General features: G+C 42.6%; 1 protein-coding gene across 2 annotated transcripts; it reads left to right on the forward strand.

The window, feature by feature from the left end:
• Positions 1 to 417: 417 nt before the first annotated feature.
• On the forward strand, positions 418 to 12,079 carry LOC121586377 (PR domain zinc finger protein 1-like). Of its 2 annotated transcripts, XM_041903001.2 has the most exons (7): positions 418 to 564; positions 1,253 to 1,569; positions 4,449 to 4,568; positions 6,165 to 6,408; positions 8,560 to 9,476; positions 9,583 to 9,711; positions 10,133 to 12,079. In XM_041903001.2, the coding sequence occupies exons 2-7, from the start codon at positions 1,402 to 1,404 to the stop codon at positions 10,703 to 10,705; spliced, it is 2,151 nt and encodes a 716-aa protein (XP_041758935.2). In that variant the 5' UTR covers positions 418 to 564; positions 1,253 to 1,401; the 3' UTR covers positions 10,706 to 12,079. The 2 variants fall into 2 exon arrangements, with proteins under 2 accessions (XP_041758935.2, XP_041758936.2); XM_041903002.2 differs by lacking the exons at positions 418 to 564; positions 1,253 to 1,569; positions 4,449 to 4,568 and adding an exon at positions 5,827 to 5,904.
• The last annotated feature ends 3,369 nt before the right edge of the window (positions 12,080 to 15,448 follow it).

Consider the following 15,448-nt stretch of genomic DNA (forward strand, 5'->3'; position numbering starts at 1 on the left):
ATGTGGAGGATTGAGGAGAGCAATATGTTGCAGGCCAAGATATAGGTCAAGGAGAGGGGTTGAGGAGGTTATGCCACCAGACCAGATTGCTCGTTAAGGGCCAAACCAAGCAAAGGTTTATCAGTGTGTTTTTCAGTGGCCACAAGCCAGCCATCTGCTATTCCTTTATTCATTCATTTAGATGTGTTACGTGGGCCGTTGATTTGGGTGTGCACATGTGTACTCGTGTGTGCATGGTCACTTGCGGCCAAAAGTGTACATTCATGCCATTGTCCAAAGCCACCAGTTTTGTGTCAATTGGCGCACGTCCAACTAATCTTCTCAGTCACATGGCCAACAGCAGCTTCTCATTGGATGAGAGGATGGGGTCAAAAGCCTGGCCCAAGCCTGGCTCAGGAGTTTTGGTGGTGTGCACAGCACTGATACCAAAAGGATCTTACAGGGAGGAATTGCTGGAAAAACAAAGAGAGAGTGACACTGGAAATATTGGAAGAGAAGAAACAGAGAGGACGTGAGGGATGACATAAGCAAAGAGATGATGATCCCACAGCTAAATGTCTAAAAGTAAGTCAACTGCTTCCTATTTTGAATCTGTATGACATCCATTGTTTTAGAAGGAAGTTGTTAATGCAATATATCTAGCACAGTAATTGTGGACTGTTCTATTTCTATGGACAGTGAATGAACTGAATGGATTTGACCCCTTGGGTCTAATTGAGTTTGGATTGGGATAATAGCTCATGGTCAACAACAGTGGTTGAGAAATGGAGTTGACTCATTTACACTTACTTGATGGACTGGGATTTGGATTTGATGATCCGTGGCGATATTCAGAATAACATTGGGGCTTGGAATATGTTAAATATTTTTGCTGGGTTGAATGGAAAATCTGGATAGATTTTGGGTGAAATGACGCATGTTGACTTGATTCATAGTTCCGATATTGAACGAGAAGTTATTAGCTTGTTGATGTTTTGGTTGAATTACATTGCTTATAATTTTGCAATGTATCTTTGCTCCATGGATTATATTGACAACTGCAAACATTGTCAACACCTCATCCTGCAGTGGGATTAAGGCTGTTTCAGTCAATTCAAAATACAGTGTTTTGGCTATGCTTATCAGGAGACAACAACTAGTGACAACAACAAGCAAGGCAAATGGATGCCACTAGTGAATTCAAAAATACCTTTGAATTCATGCAAAGATAAAGTAGCAATAACACCCCTTCTCTCCTTTTTCTCTCTTCCAGACCTCGAGCTTTAACCAACGTACCTAAAGAAGAGGGTCCAGCCCTTAAAGTGAACCAAAGTATCACCAAAGTAACGCCATACCAAAGCACCCCAACCAAACCAAACCAAGTCCAGCGAGGGAGAGAGAATCAACACATAGAGTATCAAGATGAAGCTGGAGACAGCCCCAGATATGAGTGAGTGGCGAGAGGACGACTTTGCCCTCAACTGCACCTACATCGTCCCTGACCAGACGTCAGACCCCAGCTTTGGCGTGCCCAAAGCCATGACGTCCATACCCCGCAACCTCACCTTTGAGTACAACACAGAGAATGAGGTAGGAACTTAACTACATACAAATCACATTAAGTAGCATTTCTGTGAATGTGCCAGATTTAGAAAGCAGGAGGGAATACAGTACATGTTCACAGCCAAGTTACATGTTTGTGCATTGAAATGTGCTGTGATACACAATCATTTAGGTTGGACTTTTACTTGCACCTAACACAACCCTTGACTTCTGGCTGTCTCAGATGAATTTAGACTTCATTAATTAATTCAGACTGATAGAGTATGCAAGACATTCATTATTCTCTACAAACTACAAACAATGCTCATACTCTATCAGTCTGAATTAATTAATTCAGTCTAAATTCATCTGAGACAGCCAGAAGTCAAGGGTTGTGTTAGGTGCAAGCAAAAGTTGCTCCATTCCATTCCTATGTCTGGTCCGTTTAGTGTGTCACAATGGCCACCTCGTGGGATCTCAGGTAAAAGGCCTAAACCTCTTTACTGTTACAATGTCTCTAGGTCAGTGTGACAGTCATGTCTCTGGGTCCACACACACACACACACACACACACAGGCTCGTACACAAAATCCCAAGGCTATGTGTGTCAGGAAATCCGCTTAATGGCTTGGCTTTATAACTCTATGACTCACCTGAGAAGGTATCTGCCAGAGCAAGAGGTTTGAGACTGAGGGTCTCCTAAAATGGACACCATACTAGAAGTTTTCTGCAGAATTTGCTCTAATGAAAATTGACCTTGAAATTGTGGTTGAAAAGCCACCTCTTTCTTTTTGAAAAACAAAGGCCACCGTTCTCTCTAGCACACTTCTCACTTTGTCATTCTTCACTTTTCCTGTGGTTGATTAAGCATTCTCTTGGTTCCTCTTTTTCTCAGTCTTTTCATCCGAGCGACGCTTGTTTAGCTGTGAGCATCTCTTCTCTTCCTCTCTCTGCTGCCTTTTCAGCCTAGGCCTGCGAGGTGTGAAAACTGTGGTTATGAACTCATGTTGAGGCTTTATATGACTGTTAGTCGCCTTCCACCCTCACAAATTCAAAAATCAGCCAAACCAGATGCAGCATGTTTCATACACAGTGCAAGACTTCCCTTTTACACCAAGGGGTTGTGAGAAATCTGTTCCTGTTTCAGAGGCAAAGTGACCCTCAACTCTACTGTGTCCTTGCAAGCAAGACAGATACAGTACTTGCACTTGCAAGCACAACTTTTCTTATATTAGTGTCTCACTGAAACATACATGTAAAGTACAACATTTCAAACACGTTACAGTCATTAACATATCCTTTGTCTTTTGGTAAGGTTGTCTTTGTTCCTCAGAGTAGCTTCCCTTTCTGATAATGGCATCATGGCAATTTCTCCCCGGATTAGTTGGAATTTGCTTGGGCAAACCATATACCCTGTGGCGTTTTTATGTCTTGTATGTGTGTGTGTGTGTGTGTGTGTGTGTGTGTTTCCCAGCAAAGGTCACAGTGCCAGAGGGTGTGTGAGTCAGCAGGAAACAGACACATAACAATTTAAATAAAAATAAAACCTATGCACTACCTAATAGTCCTTGCCAGACATTGGTTGTTACCAGTCATTGTTTACATTTACATTTTAGTCATTTAGCAGACGCTCTTATCCAGAGCGACTTACAGTTAGTGAGTGCATACATTTAAAAAAATGTTTTTGTCATGCTGATTGACGATAATGGAAAAGTACTACTTTGTTAGTAAGTTGTTATTGAGCAACAGAAAGAGAAATTCACATTCATTTTCATATGACCATTTTATTGTTGTCCTTTTTTTAGTTATAATGTACCTGTCTTAGGAGAATATAAAGTAAGCTGATTTGAATTGGTTGTACCATTCTTTCGTAACCCTGAAGCGTGCCGGGGGTGCGAGGGCACACGTGGCAGATGGGGCGTGGGGTGTTCCAAGAGAGGAGGGCTGAGCAGGAGGAGGGGGGTAAGTAGGTTAAGCTCCAACGATTAACTTTCGTTTGGGGTGCAGGGCAGGCATCGTCACGGGTCGCATTTCTTCGCTGCGAGAGGACCTATTCTGAGCAGGGACAGTTCCTCGTCTTCTTATTAACCTGGCTGAGCGGTCGTTAAGCATCAGCCCTGTTGCAGCTCATTCATTAGTCACGCTACACCGGGACCACACAATGTCCCTGTCACACCCGCTCTCGTCTCTCCCTCCGTCACCCCTTGGCCAGGACGCAACAGATCTTCTCCTTCCCCTCCCTCCCTCTCTCCCTTCATCCCCCCTTCCTTCCTTCACTCTCTTCTCCTTGTCTGCCCTCTATTACCCATTTATCACAAAACATTGTCCAAAACTGAACGTTTTGTAACTGAAAGATCATCTGAGAAGTATTACTGGTTCTCTCATTGTGTTTACATGTAAGGGCCAAGTAGGTAGACTTTGGAGCACAAGGAAGTAACTCTTGGCTAAAAAAAGTCCATGTCCTCATTATAAATTCAATTTCGAGGGACGGGTTGCCCTGTATCTCCTTCTTGGAAAAGGGGGGTTCAAGACAAAACCCCTTAAGACACCCCACGCTATGGGTGCGTCCCACAGATGCTCACTGCCAAGCGGGGGTGTCCCCAAACTTGATTTGGAGACGACTTGTGCCTTATTAAAACTTCCATTACATCCTAAAGATTTGTGAGTCATGCTGCCGTCAGGCCTCAGGGCAGTGAGTTTTACGATATTTCCTTGTTCCAGTTCTCGAGTTAACTGTGGATGCATTTTTTTCTTAACTTCATGGGTGGAACTTTAGTCTGGTAAACTCTGACTCAGAGTGTAGACATTGAACATGTACCGAAGAGACAGGGAGACTGGTGATGGTCATTCTCGCTGTTGTACTCCACCTCGCCAGCATGATAAGTAGCATGGATTAGTGATTGATGATGTATTGTCTTGTGTTCTAGGTGACAGGCGTTTTCAGCAAAGAGTACATTCCCCAAGGAACTCGTTTCGGGCCCCTGCAGGGTGACATCTACACCAAAGACAACGTCCCCAAACAGGCCAACAGGAAATACTTCTGGAGGGTGAGTTGGCAGAATAACCGTTCAAGTTCACACACACACAGTTTGTTTAATCATGGCCCAATTGTCCTCCTCATTAAAGTTCATAGTTATTCCTATCTTATCCTAACAGGATTCTGGCAGCAACAAATCAGAGTTGTCATACTCAAAGGAAACAGGATTAACAAAAATGCTTGCCAGAATCAGTCAGCTGGAGTTGTATATCAAGACATACTGTAAACACAGTCATGAAACCACATGAATAAAATGATACTGTGGGTTTTAGGGGGGAAATCTCAATGCCTTATCGAACAAGCTATGGGAACTGTTTCTCGAAAGAGACCGGAAAAGAGATTTGACAAAAAAACGTGTCCTAGTTTTCTTCTCCTAATTATTCTTAGACGAAGAAGCAAAAGTGGTTAAACAGTTTCACACCAAGTCAGTCAGTTCCCATCTAAAACGAAACCAAAATGCATTGCACAGAAGCCCAGAGGTATTCAGGGCTTTTGAACAGATTTTTGGGGAAGTTGTGGATCTTTACACGTACGCAACTATAGCATCCTTCACAGTAACACTAACCGCTTTCCCAGAGCTCAATTCCTATTCAACAAGTTTGACATATAGGAAGTGATTGTTAGTGTCCGGCTCTCTCTCTCTCATACACACTTTCTTCTCATTCCCACGCACCCTCGTCCTCTCTGTCTCCCGGCAGTGACTTGTGTCATTCAGGAGTTTTCTCTGAGTCGTTTCCCCTTTGGTGCTTTCTGTCCTACGTTTTCACCTTTCTTCTGGCATTTCCTCCTGTAAGCCAGACCCTTCCCGTCCTACTACTGCAATAGTGAAAGTCTGACTTGCCTTGACAGTATGTCAACATTCTCACAGGCAGGTGTAGACGTGTGTGTCTGTGTGTGCCTGTGAGCACATGCCACCATCTACAGTACAGTATGTGTGTGCTTGTGTGTCTGCCAACACAACCCCTCTTACATTTCCTCAGGAGGTGCCAGTAAAAACAATTACAGTGCACTCAATATTTAATAAATGATTGAGAACTTGACAAGTGAGGAAATGTAATGGAAATGCGGAGGGTTGTCAGCATTGTGATGTACTGTATCTCCTGGTGGGAAGCAGCCATTCAGTTCTGGGCATATTGAGAGAAACCCCCAACCAGAGTGAGAGAGAAAAGAATAAACAAGCTCTTAGCCCCACCCCCTCTCAGTCAGTATAACGTAGCAGCTGATAAAAGCAGTGACGGTGCTGATTTCACACCAGACAGTGACAGTAGCTCAGAAACACAGCACAAGTGGAACAATAACCATCTCATTAGAAGAGGATATAGGAGACTAGTCTGTACATGGCAGAGGTGAACTATGCTTTCTATATATATATCTATATACTTTGATAATTGGCTGTCAGCTCAGCAACTCAACAACTACTATTAATATTTCAGTCATGAGTGAATGTAACAATACAAAGTTGTGTACTAACTCATCTACTAATGTGGTGTGTCTGATGTGACACTACGTTTAAACACAAATGTGGTTGTGCGTGTGTGTTCTATTCTATTATTTTATTGTATTGTTATATTATATTCTAATCACACTCTCCTCTTTTCCCTCTCAGATCTATAACAGGGGGCAGCTACACCACTTCATCGACGGCTATGACGTGCAGCGCAGCAACTGGATGCGCTACGTCAACCCAGCACACTCGCTGTCCGAACAGAACCTGGTGGCGTGTCAGAATGGACGTGACGTGTACTTCTACACCATCCGGCCTGTGGAGGCCAATCAGGAGCTGCTGGTGTGGTACAGCCAAGAGTTCGCCCAGAGACTGTGCAGCCAACCGGTAGACGAGCTCAAACAAAGTGAGTACCATCTTTGCCCTCCTCTCATCTGTTGACTCTCCTCAACTCCTCTTCTTATTTCTTCCTCCTCTACCCTCATCTTCCCCACCCTCTCCTCTTATCTCCCCTTATCTTCCCCACCCTCTCCTCTTATCTCCCCTCATCTTCCCCACCCTCTCCTCTTATCTCCCCTCATCTTCCTCACCCTCTCCTCTTATCTCCCCTCATCTTCCTCACCCTCTCCTCTTATCTCCCCTCATCTTCCCCACCCTCTCCTCTTATCTCCCCTCATCTTCCCCACCCTCTCCTCTTATCTCCCCTCATCTTTCTCTGTATGCTCTCATTTCATTGCTTCTTCCATCTACTCTCTAACTCTCTCTCTTTTCTGTGGCTCTACAATACAGCACTATTCTATGTTATGACACTTGAACTCAATGACAAACTGTTAGTGGGTGAGAGGACAATGTAGTAAAAGACAGTCAGGTGCGATGAACACAGACAGTTTTCTTTTCATACCTAGATCAGATAAAAATGGTATTTAAATCTGTCTGCTCGATAAGATGACACAAAAGTGAGCCATTTTTGTCTGATCACAGACTTTCAGGATTATTGTCTTCAAAGCAAACAAGAAGTATCTTTCTCATCTTGAAAAGATCTCAGAGTTTATCAGATGGTAGACAATGAGACTGAGTGTGACGGAAACGGTTACCTGTCTTATTGAATTTCTGGGGTGGGTGGCATTGTTATGGAATACATCCTGAGCCATGGTTGGGTCAGCGAAACACAGATTTACTGACAAAACACAATATACGGCTGCACCTGCCTTAATGTAGAAGACAGCTCACCCACACACACTCACCCTTTTTTACACAACACAGGGAAAATCTCAAAAGAAGTAGGAAAGTTTTCTTAACAATGCCTGGTATGGCAAGGTGTCCATGCATTACATGACAAATAGTTTTGTTGCCAGAAAATCTGTAAGGAGACATGCCCTCTTACACTATAATTACATTGTCATTCAACCTGTTGACTAATGTTGACTAGGCTACAATGACATCAGCATTTACACAGTCCTTTTTACTATGTACTCCACACACTTGGCAATCCCTGATAAAGACTATAGTAAATAGGCTAGGCCTAAGATTAAACATAAAAATATAGGATAAAAGTAGCCTAAATTGAATTAGTCTATCCAAACACATTTGGTTTAAAATTACCAATTTCTAGGCCTAATAAATGTCTTACAATTCTTTCACTGAACAGGTTGCCACTGAACAGGTGAAAATGGAAAGTTCATGCCTAAACGTTGTATTGTCACTCTAATGCATGGTTTAATGCACTATTGTAGCCTACAGTGGTTTGACTTTCCATTTAATCCTGGTTGTAAGGCAATTCCTGTTAAACAATAAGTAATGCGCCAGTTAAGGTACACAGCTATTCACATAAATCAGCAACCGGTTTTCTATGACCACGAGCCAGTAAACAACTTTTTTTCTTTGCCCCGTGCCTATGGTGTGTGCCTCACGTTCCATGCACACAGGCAATACCTGTTTTTTACCACAAGGTTTCCAATTCGTTTTAGTAGAACTTCAAACAAGCCAACTAAATGGCAGTGATCTGCAGCCGCATTTCCAAATGTCTTTCTTCCTGAAGTTCTGAGAAAAATACGCTTGTAGGGTAATTCACACCTTGCGACAGAAACGTCCCAAAAATGAAAGCTCTTTGTTATACTATCAATCTTACATGACACATACCCACATACACCCACACATTAAACACACACACGCTTCTCAAAATGAAAACATTACTATCATAGTGCCAGACAGAAACCATGGTATCTTTGAAGTGTCATCTAAAAACTGAAAACATCATCATCGTTTACCATAAGAAGAAGTGCCAGGGAGGATGTGAGTGTAGTGTGTCATTAGTCACTTCTCACCTCATTAAGACTGTGAACTTTTGCATTTGTCAATCAGTACTCTCCTATGATAGAGTGATAAGTAAATAATGTCTCAGTAGGTCTACACAAAGGAAGGACTGAAGTTGTATTATTGTGTGGATTGGATAGGTTGACAATTGTTTTTGCAGCGTATTTCATACATACTCAAACACAACCCACTGTATTTGGCTTGTACCACTATGTCTGACCTTGTGTTTTTTCTTCTTCCATAGAACACATATGCGGAGATGTCAGAGAATCTGAGTTCACCAAACAACACCTACTTCAGCAGACCTGGCTCCTGGAAAAGAAGGACGATATGAAGGATGAGAGAGAGGATGAAGGAGAGGAAAGAATCGACGTGGAGGTGCTGGAGAGAGACACTCCACCCGACACGCCAGACGACCAAATCATGGACTTCAGCCAGAAGATGGAGAAGGAGGAGGTGACCCAGGACCACCAGGGAGCCATACCCTCTCCTCAACCTGACCAGAGAGAGCCCAACCTGGCATCTCACGTCTACGGTTTCCCTGAGCACCACCCTACTGCCCACTCCCCACACCGCGACCTTCCCCTCCACCTCCACGGGCTCTACAGCCACAGAGAGGGCCTAGTGTCCTCCTACCCCCTCTACCACCCCTCCAGACCCCTTCAATCCCCCTACCAGCTTCTCCCCACATACAGCAGCCCCCACTACCCCCAACCCCTCCTCCCCCAGTACTCCCCACCCTTCCCTGGGATGCTCCCCTCCAGAGGCCCCCTGCAGTACAGCAGCTACCTGGGTAGCGATGGACTTTCATACCCCTCCATGACCCACCAGCCTGGTCTGCTCCCAGTGCCTCTGCCCTACCTCGGAGCTACTCAGGGAGGGCTGAAGGAGAGGACCCCAAATATGTCACCTCCTCGTGGGGCCCCAGCCACCCCAGAACTCTCCCCCCTGCCCAAGCAGGAGCACCAAACGCCCCCACAGTCACCCTCTGGCTGTGAGGAAGCCATGAACCTCAGCCTGGCCATGCCAAAGAGCAGCCCCTCACCACCCCCTGCCCCTGGGCACAAATCCCTTCCCTACCCCCTGAAGAAACAGAATGGCAAGATCAAATACGAGTGCAACGTCTGCCTCAAGACTTTCGGACAGCTGTCCAACCTCAAGGTGAGGATTTCATAGACATAGGTCGTCCTTTTGATTTCTTTGGTGGCCCAATCTAATCCTGTCTGTTATTGTGGGTTCCTATCTAATCTAGGCATTTTTCTTTTAGGTGCATCTGAGAGTTCACAGTGGAGAGAGGCCTTACCAATGTCACCTCTGTAAGAAGACCTTCACCCAGCTAGCCCACCTGCAGAAGCACAACCTGGTCCACACAGGAGAGAAACCACACAAGTGCACGGTTTGTTTGTGTTTTGATCCGCTTTCTCCAGTCTACTTGACCTCTAGGACACACACACAAGACACACACACACACACACACACACACACACACACACACACACACAAGACACACACAAACACACCCCTGCCCTGCCCCTGTGACGTAAGGAATCCCTGGGCTTTTGTTGAACACTATACTGTAACTATGTGGGTGTGATCATGGCGTCAGTCCTATGTTTATTTTCATGGTAGGGTTCTCCCACTAAAAATAACCAGTCTAGGGTCATACCCTGCTGGCACACAACCAGAGAAGGCCCTGTCTGGCTGGCAGACAATATAGAAACCCCGGAGCCTGGTCTCACCCAGTTGTTCTAATGATATCACTATCACAACATCATCCTAACCTGAACTCTCCTATCTATCTGTTCCTATTCATATAGGTGTGTCACAAGCGCTTCAGCAGCACCAGCAACCTCAAGACCCACCTACGGCTCCACTCGGGTGAGAAGCCCTACGAGTGCAAGCTGTGCAGCACCAAGTTCACCCAGTACATCCACCTCAAGCTGCACCGACGCCTGCATAGCACCCGCGACCGCCCCTACCACTGCCCGCTCTGCGCCCACACCTTCCTCCACCGCTTCTCGCTGCGCGTCCACCAACGCAGCTGTTGCCCCGCCTCCGCCCGTGCCCACGCTAACCCCCATGCCCACGCCCACATCTGCGAGCTGGTCGAGCGCTTTGACACCAGCCCCGAGGCGGACACGCTGCCTGAAGGGGCAGGGCCGGCCCAGGTGGAAGCTGCAGTGGAGCACTGGGTGGCCCGGAGCTTGGAAGGGCGAGAGGGCAAGGAGGACCAGAGTGAAGCCACCCTGCTGCTCAAGGCCCTCACGGCGGCCATTAACACCCCAGCTCCTCCCACCACCTCATCTCAAAGCCCTACTTCAGCCTATCAGGAGAGGGCTAGCGTGGTACACCTCTACAACCGGCCAATGTTGAAGATGCAAGGGCAGTAGGGCGAAGTGGAAGGACCCTTGTGGGGAAGGAATAAGAGAGACATTTTTAGGGTCTACCTCCTGAAAGAAGGCCATATAATGGTGCAAAGCCAGAGAACAATCGATAAAGTAGTCGCCAAAAAAAGTATTTCCTAAAGGGGAAGAGAGACTATGAAAAGCCAATGAGAGAGCACCACCAAAACAAAGACCATTCCAAAGACATAGAGTTTTCTAATTAGCTGTGAGGTACTCGTAACTGTTTTCACTCAGGTTTACAGGTGTAATTTACATGGGATGTGTGAGAGAGTTTGCTGTACCCTCCTTTTTTTCTGAGAGCTTGTCAGCTATAGTTGTTCATTTGAGTGATTATTTTAATTGTTAGCGTAATGTTACATGTCTTGATACTTCCATGGAGGCTTATTCCTGGGAAAACCACTGGACCATTGCCAGGAACTATTTATGGGATATTTCATGTTTTTATTGGTGGACAAGTCTTTGTGTGCATTTATTTATTTTTGCTAAAAGGGAAGACCAAGGATAATTTTTTTTACTTAAATAGTATATTCTAATGTAATGTAACAAAATGGAAAAAAGCAAACTAAAAATAGTCTGAATTTTATAATGTTCCGGTTCGATGCAAATAGCTTCTCAGGACTTCCTGTGAATCATCTAGCGATGTATTGGAGGTGCATACTTCTGCACAGAAACTTGCAAAAAAAAGAAAAAACTTTTGTTTCTCTATTTTTCTTTGTATTTTTGTATGTTAAAACATGTTAAGACAGTGCATTTGTATTTGAATTTGTAAGACATTTTTAACAGTTATGTTTTTCATTTATTTGCATTGTGTTCCTGAATATATCCTGAGATAGCATTGTGTTTCTAGGTCTTTCTCTTTGATTCAGTTGTTATCTACAGACTGTCGATAAAGCTTTATTTCATTTGTCCTCCATACTGGTGGTAGATTTGAGCCAGAACCAAATGTAGTCTGTACTGCACATACCCCTTTACTCAGTCTGCTCCTAGTACTACTGTATATATGCTCAGGTGAATGGCTCTAGACTCTTGTTATTTTACCAAAACTATCGACAAAAGTACCTCATACGAGAGCTGTAAATTTCCACTAGTACTGGAAAAGGCCGGAACTAGATCCATGTGCACCAAGGTTTCTGTTACCTAAAACAAAAATGGTGGAACTGTTCTAACATTATTACTACTCTAAGTGAGTCGTGAATACAGGGTTTTTTTGTATACATATTTGTAATTTTTGTACAGTATGTTTGTCTATGTAGTTAATTTTTTGACCAAGGTTATGATATGTGGATACATTATGTCAGAGACTATTTTGATAATACTTTTATAATAAATGTAGCACATTAAACATATTGTTTCTCAAAATTAGATGTGTTTTGAGTTTTCTATTTTCTCTCTTCATAAATTCAATAATTGTATTTCCACGTTTACATGAACACACACACAGACACCCCCTCACAAATCCCCCCACATACTCTCGCCATCTCTTACTCATAACCCAACTCTAGAAAGTCCCACACAACCGCTCACTCAAAACTCTTCTTTGAGTTCACTTTCTTCGATAATAGAGAAACTGAGAGTATGCACTGATGTTCACTACAATCACATCACTTACCATCAGACTATACTTATGTACTAATAATGATTGCAATATTGAATGTGGATTATGTCTTCTGAGAAGATGTCACCTATTTGGATATTCAGCTCTCTTGAAAATCGGACAAGCTATTGTTATCACCTTTCAACATACGCATACAGTATATAATCATATTTTAATTCAAGATTTCTATAATTACATTATACCAGAACGTAGTTTGAAATGTTGATAAAAGACCACGCTGCTGTTTTCCACAAATACATTTTTTGATTTACGTGTGTTGATGACTGATGTGTTGATGACTGACTGAGTAAGGGCACACTTGATGAAGGTGAAACACAATGTGATGATGAACCTCCCGATTTAGTCAACAAAACTACACCATAGTTACAGTAAGCTGAGGCGCTCCTATTACAGTAAGATCTCTTTCTTTTTTCCCTCCCTCCCTTTCTCAGGTGGTGTCTCTCCTCTCTCAGGGTGTTTGCATGAGCTCTCTCGCTCTCTCTCTCTCTCTCTCTCTCCCCCTCTCTCCCTCCCTCCTTCTCCCTCTCCGTCTCGCTCTGCTCATCAAGGGAGAACCCCACTGGTTTATCTCATTGTCAAGCAGAGATGCCGTTAGCTAAACAGTCAGTAATTCTGTTAGCTAGCCAGTTACATACAATACATGGCCATTTAGCCAGCCAGTAAGCTTCAGAATTAGTCAGTTCTTTTTGTATTCCTGCCAGGAATAAGCCATAGACAATAAAGGCTTTTTAATTTTCCCACTACATAAAAATGCCTTGATTACTTCTGGAAGTTTTTTGCACAAAGGATTTTTCTTCATTGTTCACTATCCAGCATAAACTTCTGTTTGTTGTATTAGTCAGTCAATCTTTAAGCCTTCCATTTCAGCAGTCATCAAGTAAACCAGTGAAATACCAGTGACAAACTAGGTCATTAGCTGATCGAAACAGGGCCAATTTCCTGTTTACTCTTTAATTTATTCAACACGCTGCACCATAGTTCCTGTCGGTAGCTGGGAAGGGGTCAGACCACAGTGTCACGCTTCAATGCTATGCCTTCAGGACCTTCTTCATTGAACAGAAATAATAATAATAATAATAATAATAATAATAATAATAATAATAATAATAATAATAAACAAAACAACTATGACAGAGTAAAGAGAATGAAAGAGAAAAAAGAAAAGACTGGAATTAGGTGTGAGGCGAGAAACCTTTCATTCTGAGTTAATCATATTCATTGTCAGTCTAGTCGAGAAACCAAACAGTTACTTAGACACCCCATGGACAGTGAACATGCAACAGGGGTTTCTTACAGTAATTCACTGGTAAAGAGTATTTTTGATTGATGGATGTCTTTCTGGTGACTCTGTATTGGAGTGGGATTTAACAGGTCATTAAACCAGATTCATTCAAGAGTTTATTTGGTTTCCGATTAAGAGATTCAATTTAAATGTAGCATTAATGTGGTAAATCTCTCAAAATACAGTTTACGTTTTATGCACTTCATCTTTCTTTTTTTATTTGATATATTGTTAGGTGTTTTTACTTTATTTAAATAGTAAAGAAGTCAGGGACTGACAAGTAGAAGAGAAACAGTGGGAAGTGTGGATGCGGGGATTAAACCCTGGTCTCCGGTGCGGAGTCTTATATGTGACTTGTGCTGGGGAGTTTTACCATTACACCACAGATCTGCACCAGCACTTTTATGCTCCACTAGAAAGCGCTTGGTAATTGTTTAACAATAGGCTGAGTCACTTTATCTATGATCTGATACTGTTGGTATACCTACAGTATTACCTAATCACAAGACATACAGTATCTTACTAGTCACCCCTGTGTCTGGGTCTTATGAACAATTGGTATCTACTGGTGATGGCATATACTGGTGAATTGGAAATCCCCAGTTACAGTTTCATCTAGAAATGTATGTTCATATAAAGTAATTGCCTTTCACAATTAAATGCTCACATTACTTTTGATATGATTTTCTTCTCATTTGTTACAATACATTTTACTATTACTTAATCCGACTGCTCTTAGTTGATAATCACTTAACCATTTGATAAACCTATAGATGTTATATGCTACTGGTTTGTCTATTGCAGATTTTAAGAACTACAGAATGAAAATGTATGTTTGTAAAGTATAAACATATAAAGTATGATATACTGTATACTGTAATGTACTATTATGACTTATGATTATGAAAAATATCTGATATTAACATCAGAGGTGTGTTGGTGTGTTAGATGTGTTGGATGTTAGATGTGTTGAATGAGAGTGGCAGTTGTTTTGATTGAATTAAGAGATTGTTGTGATTGTAATGTTAACAGTTGTAACTTGTTTTTACCTTTGTTAGAGTGATCATTTTGTACTGTTATATTGTTGTATTGCTGTGCTCGGGGCACCTTTGGAAATGAGACCCGGGGACTCAATGGGTTTCCCCTGACTAAATAAAAGTTTACAAAAACTTGCATCCCCTATACAGTAAACATGAATGAAGTTGCTGGGATATTTTTGATAGGGGGATTTCACACTGCTTTGCAGGAGACTATCTCCATCAGGGTTGTCAGAGAAGGGTAAGTGTTCACACATACGCACGTGTGCACACACACACACACACACACACCCACACACACACACATTTGATTACAGTACACCTATGTTGTAATTATATCTGAACAACATATTTTTTCATCAATGATTGTGAAAGATGTCTTCAATGATCACACCTTTGATCACACATGGGCTAGAAATGATGGAAATTTGATTTTAAAGTTTTGATGGGTCACGTTTGATTGATAGTGCAAATGTATTGCCTAATGTCAAAACAGTGTAATGTACTGTAGAATATTACATTCAAAGGGCAATTTTGAAACACGTATCTTGCATTTTTTGCTATTGGATTAATGGCAATTGGATTACATCAATGTTCTCATGGTATTTCACAGTAAACGTATATTTTGGATCAATGGTTGTGTGGTGAAAGATGTATCCAAACAAAATAAATGCACAATAAAAGGTTTTGAATTTAAGACTTGCTGCATTACAAGTGTTACCAGTTTGGTGTTTTGTACTAAGATTTTTGAAGATTCACCACATTCTTGTGAAAATAGCACCAAAGCGATAGAA

The sequence above is a fragment of the Coregonus clupeaformis genome, chromosome 17 (assembly GCF_020615455.1).
Source record: "Coregonus clupeaformis isolate EN_2021a chromosome 17, ASM2061545v1, whole genome shotgun sequence".
Classification (NCBI taxonomy): domain Eukaryota; kingdom Metazoa; phylum Chordata; class Actinopteri; order Salmoniformes; family Salmonidae; genus Coregonus; species Coregonus clupeaformis.